Source organism: Poecilia reticulata, linkage group LG16 (genome assembly GCF_000633615.1).
Source record: "Poecilia reticulata strain Guanapo linkage group LG16, Guppy_female_1.0+MT, whole genome shotgun sequence".
Taxonomy (NCBI): Eukaryota; Metazoa; Chordata; class Actinopteri; order Cyprinodontiformes; family Poeciliidae; genus Poecilia; species Poecilia reticulata.
Window position 1 is genome coordinate 28,218,636 of NC_024346.1, and position 8,563 is coordinate 28,227,198.

At 43.0% G+C, this 8,563-nt stretch overlaps 1 protein-coding gene across 26 annotated transcripts in view; it reads left to right on the forward strand.

Annotated features, from left to right (window-relative positions):
- The window catches only part of rims2a (regulating synaptic membrane exocytosis 2a), a 160,578-nt gene that overhangs the window by 31,437 nt on the left and 120,578 nt on the right, over nt 1-8,563 (forward strand). For 16 of the 26 annotated variants that reach the window (XM_017309469.1, XM_017309463.1, XM_017309459.1 and 13 more), the window contains 2 exons: nt 665-875; nt 2,526-2,537. In XM_017309469.1, coding sequence (XP_017164958.1) covers nt 665-875; nt 2,526-2,537 — 223 coding nt within the window. Of the gene's footprint in view, nt 1-664; nt 876-2,525; nt 2,538-7,513; nt 8,004-8,563 lie in introns of those variants that run through there. The other 10 variants (XM_017309460.1, XM_017309465.1, XM_008431854.2 and 7 more) reach the window with 2 other exon arrangements.

Below are 8,563 nucleotides of genomic sequence, written 5' to 3' on the forward strand. Positions count from 1 at the left end.
AAACCTTCAATTTTCTCAAAAGCCGACAGTGCACCTTATAATCTGGTGCGCCTTATATATGGACCAATATTGAGCCACAACAGGTCTAGCAACTACGGTAAGCAGCAGCCGCCGACTTTTCGCCCGTAGAAGAAGAAGCGCGCGGTGCATGCTGGGCAATAGTTGTCAGAACGCTGGTCTGTTAATAAAGTTTGACTGACTTATCTACGTACCGTCTGGAATCAGGTCTTCTGCAGGTCATTTAGCACCACGTTCTCCACGAACATGCTGTGCGCGAATGGAGAAGGGTGACCATCGTTCGGCCACGCCCCGGCCCAGCCGGAAGGCTCTCCTCGCCCACCGGAGTCGGACTGTTTTGTTGACATTCCCTGAAGTGCAGCTCCATCTAGTGGATGCATAACGTAACTCCAGCCTCTACTGTAGCGTCTATTCTATGCGCCTTATAATGCTAAGGCGCCTTATAGTGCGGAATATACGGTATATGAAATACTTAATGGAATTAAATAAATGAAAAGGGTTAAAAAAATGGTTAAAAAAATTCTGTCATTTGGTGATACGGCGTGGTGGTCCTGATGTTTTAGGTATACGAGTCATCCAGTTTTCCGCTTTTCCAATTAGATTTTCTAACCTGGTTTTTGTGTTTTACTTTTCTATGCGCTGGCAGGAAGTTACACCAGCAGTTTGAATCGTATAAGGACCAGGTTAAGAAGATGGGGGAGGAGACTAAGCCAGCTCAGGACCAAAAGAGCGAAGCCCCGACCTGTGGAATTTGCCACAAGACGAAATTTGCTGACGGCTGCGGTCACATCTGTTCATATTGCCAAACGAAATTCTGTGCTAGGTGCGGAGGACGAGTGTCTCTGCGGTCAAACAAGGTAACGTACACACACACGCACGCACGCACGCACGCACGCACGCACGCACGCGCACACACACACACACACACACACACACACACACCCAGCCCCACCACCACTGCACCTCTACCACAAGCAAAACACAGCAAACAGTCAGTCACACACATTAATGTCTTCAACTTTGCAGTTGAATCCTGTTTAATCCGCTGTGAGACATTAGGCGTTCTGATTCTTTATTATTTCTGATGAGGGATTCAAAAAGAATTTCTCTATTTTATAAAATTTCCTTCAACTTTAAAAAAAATATATTTTGTCATGTTACATTCACAAACTCTGTATTTCACTGATGTGAAACTTCATTATGAAGTGAGAAAAAAAATACAATACATGATTTTATTTTATTCTGACAAATAAACGACTGAAAAGTGTTGCATGTATTTGAATTTGCATTCAACTCCCCTTAGTTTATACTTTATAGCGCCACCTGTTGTTGCAATTACAGCTGGGATTTTGCTCCACCCGTTTTTCATTTCTGGAAACTGACATTTATGTGCGTTTTGTCTTTGCAAAATAGTTCAAGGTCAGTCAGATGTGTCGGATGTGATCTGTGAGCATGGAGGTTTAGGCCTGGCCACTGATTGTCAAGTCTATTGAACCCTGAACTTTGACAGACAAACTATCCCGTTGCAGCTCTGGCTGCGTTCTCATGGCAACGTCCCCACTGGAGTTCACTTCTCCACTCCGTTGTGAACTCTTTTGCTGGCGTCAGCAGGTTTTCTTCCAGGATTGACCTGAATTTAGCCCCACCTGTTTTAAAACTCTGAACTCTGAAACCTTTCCCCTGTCCCCGTTAAGGAAAGCATCCCCTCAGCATGATGCTACCGCTACCATTTTTCATGCTGGGAATGGTGAGTTTCTGTTTTTCCTCCTCATATAGACGTTCGCAGGAACCTCCTTTCTCAAGTTTGTTACCCCCCACACCCCCTGACCCCTCCCACCCCACTTGGTTTGATAGCTTGTGGAGTGAATGACTAATAGTTACTGTCTCCTGCATTTAAAAACAATTGTTTGCACTGAATTTTATTTTGGGATATCAGAGTAAGTGTGCAGAACACACAGGCATGCCACACTTTTCAGAGTTTTATTTGTAAAAAAAAAAAAAAGTGAAAATCATAAACATTTGTGTCTACTGCATAAAACCATAAAAGAAATACTCAGAAGTTTGCTCTTGAAATGTGACAAAATAGGAAAACTTACACAGAATATGAATAGCTGTGCGAGAAACCATATGGCTTGTATTAATGCTGTTTCACCACTAGAGGGAACTCACTCTCCACTGCTGCTCTGATTAAAGAACATTACTTTATGCTTTCTTTTAAATGCAGCACTCCCTGTGCAGCTTACTGATGCAAAACCTTTTCCACAGACTAACCCAGAGATTTTAGTTTTGCACTAGCTAAATGTAAAAAAAACAGGTGTTTTATTTTGTCCCATGCGACCCTTTGCTTTTTGGAATATGTGACAGTGCTCCCAGGATCTGGTGACGCTCACGGTCTGTTGTTTCTCCCCGTCTTTCCCACTCTTCCTCCCTCACCTCCCCCCCTCCTTCCCGTCTGTATCCCTGCTCCTTCTCTCTGCTGCATTCCTGCTCTCATGGAATTGCAACAGGAGGACAAAGTGGTTAGCGAACATTTCTCTGTTTGTTTGGACTTCATCTGAAAACGAGCACTGTGATATGCCGTGGTGTGACTAAATACACATTCAGCAGCCATGATTGATTGGAATCAAAGTACTAGTCTCAACTGTGAGTCTGTTCTTTTTTATTTTGTTTTGCTAAACTACATAATACTTGGAGAACACGAAAAAACAAAAAATTCCTTCATAAACAGGAAAAGACATGTTAAAAGGTAACTAAACCCTAAATCAACTTTTTTTTCAAATAAATGTCTAAATAGGATTTAAGGGAGATATTTTTATGCTTTTGTCCAAGTTTGATTTTGTAATATTTGGCCGCAAAACCGTCTCAGTGCTGCCCTCTTTGGGTCGAACGGTGTGCGCTGCGGTTGAATTTTCCTATTGGCTCCAACGTGTGATAGCGTTTCTTAGCTTTGCACATGTTATTTATTTTGCAGTGTGGGGAACACAAACTGAAATTAGTCTTTCTGTTCTTACTGTTGGCTGTTTGCGGAAGACGACAAAAAGCCACCGGAGGGGTTTATAACGTGGCTAAGTATAGCGATAAAGTCATTAAGTTGGCAACAACGCTGTCCCTTGTGTTTTCAGTTGTTTCACTGCTTTATTTCCTGAAGCTAAGCAAGACCAGTTAACTGTCATAACCATCGTTTGGCACGTGGAGCTGCTGTAGATTCTGCTTTGGTAAAATGATGTAACAATTTGATTATCGTGCCACTTCCATCACTTTCTCTATGCTTTACCATCTTTATTTCTGTCATATTTCATAACTAGATGTGGATCATTTGGCTGGTGAATGTTCATCTGGGTATGTAACAATTTTAAAATGTAACGATTCACTCTTAATTTCTTTGAAATCTGACTTTTAAATTATTTTTTCTTTTGCTAAACGGCATTTACGATACGTTTAAATACACATGATCAGGGTCCTCTGAAATATTAGAGCAGCAGAAAGACAGAGACATAACCCCATCCTGCTCGTGCCCCTGATGCCAAACCTCCAGCTGTATGGCTGTCCATCATCCTCTGGATTATAATAGCAGGGAGATCGGTTACTGTTCTGTGCAGATGGTGTTGAGTAATAAGTAATAACAGTGGCAGCAGGCTGACGATGGACTTCACAGGCTGTGCCTGATAGGTTAGGACATGAGCTTCTAGTTGTACCCACTTACCTGTTGTTGCCCTGCCTCCCTGTCACATCTGTTACCTCACCATGCAGACCATTTCAGTTGACTTTTTTGAGCTTTACATCATGCTATAATGTTATTCCCTTGTCAAAAACATACCTGGAGTGTTGTCTTGATTCTTTCATGCATATTTGGGAAATCCTTTCATCTCCCGTGGCAACTGTTCAGTTGTGCAAAACGTCAGGGTGGACCTAGCTCCGCCTTCGCAGGCTCAGAGCTGCAGTTACCGAGTTTCCGCCGCACAGAGCAGCCCTCTCCTCCGTGACTCCCCCACTCAGCTCCTTCAGACTAGCCAGCAGCAATTAGCAAACACCTAATTGAACTGAGGAACTGAGCATCAGCCTAGCTCATTATAGGAGCTACTTCTCAGTGCAATGCTGGTAAAAACGTTGTTAAAGGTTAATAGAGGAGCCATGTTGCGTTGACTTCCTGAAGGCGGAGTTTCAGAAAGAGCAGGAGTTTTTAAAGAAACAGAGGCCCAATTTCAAGGCATTAAATTGCACCTTTTTTTTAAAAGCCATGTGATATATGCAGCATTTTTATAACGGCGTCATTTTTACTTGATTATGCTGTAAAAATGACGCTATGTGGCTGGAAAACACGTAATACTGCCCCTTTAATACAAATTCAAAGCATTTTATGCATACATGGTGATTGCTGTGGGCAAGGAAGGAGCTCCATTAGTGGTCTGTGTTACAGCAAATACGCCACATACTCAATTTTAACTGAGCGTGACAGTATAATACAGAAGGAATACTTGACTCTGCACTGCTAGGAAAGCAGTGCAACTCCTGGATGCAGAAGTTTTGGAGACAGGGTCAGCTAGTGGCACAAAGAGTTTGCTGAGACGGAAAGCTTTTTACGCAGAAGTGGACGTTATGAATTTGTGAACTCTACATTCCTCAGAAAGACAGGCGCGCAATAGCTTCGTAAGATAACTCCCATATATTATTAACACGTCAGGGCCGCTGTGATATAAAATGTATCTCGTTTTGTGCAAGGGCTCTTGTGGCCGCAGATGGACGGATGCTGTGTTTACGCTGGGGCCGACAAAGGAACACATTTTTTGTGTGCCGCAATCTTGTCTAAAAGCTTGTGTGTCAGTGAAATAGGTGGTGGTGGTGAAATCCGTTCTTTTTCCATCCGTCTACTCTTTCGCTCTACCACAGATGGAGACAGCAGTGGCGAGAGAGATCTTGTTCTGTGAAACGCTATTGAATATTCACAAGTCTTTGTGTCAGCGGCAGCTAGCTGAGCTCTGGATGCTGCATCGGCATGCGATACATTGTACAGGAGCTGATTGTGAAATTGGTGGTACAGGGAAAGATGAGGGGTCTGCTGAATTGATTTTAACTGGCCATGTTAAATGTATTCATTTTGATTGCATTATACGACCATAAATTCACTAATATTCAGAATATCTTGCGTTGACCCGAAGTTTCTGCTGACAGACAGACCTCAGACTCAGAAACTCTGAGGTCTGTCTGCTGTTGAAGATGCTGCCTTACAAACTTATTCCCAACCCAAGAACCCTTTTCACATTTTAATCATGTTTCAGCTACATATTTCAATCTATTTCAGGATATATATATATGTTTAAAATTAAAATAAAAGATAAAAATGTCAAAGGCTTGGTTAGTGATAATTTTTTTTTTATCACATTACAACTGTCAAAATGTGGAAAAGTTTGTAAAAGTTGGTTGCTACAGTATGGTACTCCATTTGCCCCTGAAGCAGTAGTGGAAGGGCTACAGTATTTTTTTAATTGTGGTAATTTGACAAAACATTTCATCTTTATTTTTGTAAAAAAGGGAAAAAAAAGAACTATTGTTCTATACAATAATAAGCAGTCATTTAAAGAAATGATGAAGATAAGAGTTTGTAACCTGTATTTAGACTTGGTAAAACATGGCTATAGCAGCTTGAATTTCAACAACCACAGAATTCAACTGCACTGTTTTCATCTTGTGTATTTGAGAGAGGATGCCAGGCTGCTAAGTGTAAGATTATTACACTTAGCAGCCTACTATTGTTTTTGGTTGGAGGTTTTTGGTGGGTCATCGTACCAAATTATTATTTCTGGGGATGTGTTTTGGTAGCCTTAGTACTGCGTCTCTGCTCTTTGCAGATGATGTTTGCCTATTGGCTTCAACACCTACAGCTTTCGCAAGAATAGTTTGCAGCAGAGTGTGAAGCAGTCGGGATGAGAATCGGTACCTCCATGTGTCTTGAGTGACCTCTCTGGCTCAGAGAGGAGGTCCTGCCCGAAATGGAGGAATATAAATATCTCAGAGTCTTGGGAAAGATGGAGCAGGTGGTCGATAGATGGATTGGTACGACGTCTACAGTGACAAGGAGGATGTACCAGTGTGTTGTGGGGAAGAAAGAACTCGATTTACCAGTCAATATGTTCCCACTCGTTTATGGTCACGAGCTGTGGGTAGTGACTGAAAGAAGACATAAAAGCGACTGACATGAGTTTCCTCCGCACGGTGTCTGGGCTCAGCCTAGGAGATGGGGTGAGAAGTTCCGTCATTCAAGAGGGACTTCGAGTAGAGCTGCTGCTTCTCCACATCGAGAGGAGACAGTTGAGGGGACTTGGGCATCTGGTTTGGACACCTCCCTGGTGAGGTGTTCTGGGCACGTCCCACCGGGAGGATCCCCAGAGGAAGACTCAGGTCACGCTGGAGGGACCGTGTCTCTCAGCTGACTTGGGAACACCTTGAGATTGGAGAGGAGCTGACCCTAACAGCTGGAGAGAGGGAAGTCTGCCCTTCTCTGCTTAGGCTGTTGGCCCTGTTACCCAAACCCAGGTTAAGTGGAAGATAATTTATAGATGGATAGATTTATGTTTATGTTTATGTTATGTTTATGTTACACATTTATGTTCTGTGGATTTGGTGTTTATTTGCTTGGAAAAAAAATATTGATGTTAACTTGGAAATAGAAATAGATAATGACCTACATTTGTAGATTTTTTTTTTTTGATTGGTGGTTTTTGATTTACCAACTTTGTCAGTATATTTAGAAACTTTAGACCAAAATCGGAATCGAGCAAGTAAGCCTTTTTAAATATCGAAAGTTGGCCGTAAGACTGCACTTGGTGCACCGCTCCCTTCAGGCAGGTCATCACTGTTCCCTCCTTGGATCCGTTTTGATAGACAGTGAGCTTTGTAGACCAGGAACACAAACTCTTCAGTTTGTGAATTATCCAGCCAATACATGCTGACGTTTTGCTAAATTCCTTCAAATTCTTGTGTTTTCCATGTTTTCTGTTTCGCACACAACAACGTCTAGGACAAATTGCTCAGCTAATAACCTAATATATGTGTCCTCTTTCCATCCCCTGTGCGTTGGGGATGGAAAGAGGACACATACTAGTTGGTTATGGAGATGAAAGTGTTGCATTATGCGTCACCTGTCAGTGGTCATAATTTTATACCTAGTTGGATGCAACTTAAAACCATTTGTGTGTATTTTAAGAAGCCGCTTTACTACCACCAGCACCGTGCTGCCCTTAAACTGGAAACCCCCTGAAACGCAATAATTGCAGGATTTTTTCTTTTATCTACCAAAGTTTCCTCCACAAGTTTGGATCTGCTGGCTATCTGTAAATAACTGGCAGCATGACGCGAAACGACCAATGGAAGCAGTGACGGTCATTCATGATTTGTTGGAGGGGGGGGGAATAAACGACATTAACAGCACAGACTGAGTCTGCAATTACGCAAAGTGTTTCTGTGAAAAGCGGACGGAGCGGCAGACGGTGCTCCGCCGCTAAGCGCGTTTCCACGTCTGTCCGTTGGAGAGCGCGAGCGGAGAGGAACCGAGCGGAGACACGTCCACTACGGCACGGACCGCCGACGCCGCGAAGCCTCGGCTGGTTTGGGGCTTCCAGCAGCACTCAGGACGGCGCACTCTACGTTTTCTGCTCGGACCCACCGGCTCGGATGTATTTATTTTATTTTTATTAGTATTATTTTCTTTTTTTAATTTTTCGTCATCACACTACATTTAGAACTATAGGCGCTTTTGTCTAATCGAACTAGGTCGATTTGAGTTTAACCTTCAGTTAAGGGGGGGGGGGCGGAAAAGGAAAAAAAAAAAAAAGGAGGCGGCAGGAGCTGTCCGCGGTGCTGAAGGTCGGAGCAGGTTCTTCTGTTTGGGAGCGGGAGGCTGCGGGAGCTGCGGGAGCTGCGGACTCTCACTCACACCGCAAGGACTTACACACCGCGGTGTTTCTGCTCAGGCATCGGCGGCACAATGGGTAAGATGAATGGACGTCGCGTTTTTCTGCCATCATTTGTAATGCAGATCATTTCTGCTGTTTTTTTCCTCTCTCGAAGTAAGAAACCAAAACATGCATTAAAATATAACCTCGATCCCCTCTCACCGATATGTAAAGTGGTTTTCAGAAACCACCCACCGTGAGCGTGTGTGTGTGTGTGTATGTGTATGTGTGTGTGTGTATGTTATGTCAGAGAGCAGACGTCGTCAGTCAAAATAATAATAATAATAATAAAATGTTCGGTTTATTTAGGTCATAGAGCGGCTGAAGGGGTGCGGGTCTGACAGCCATTTCGCCGGATTTATACAGTACTATCTCCGGGTTTTTTTTCTCCCTCCCCTACTCTGTATTGCTGAACTTCAAACAAGGAACATAAATATTCATCAAGTCTATTATTATTACAAACGGACTCCCTAAAATTAGAAGCTCATTAAAATGTAATTCACCACGTGCAGGCTGTGTCGGTGGCATGTGAATGCAAGCATTTCCTTCAAATGTTCTTGCATTTGAATGGCCACACACACACACACACATATATA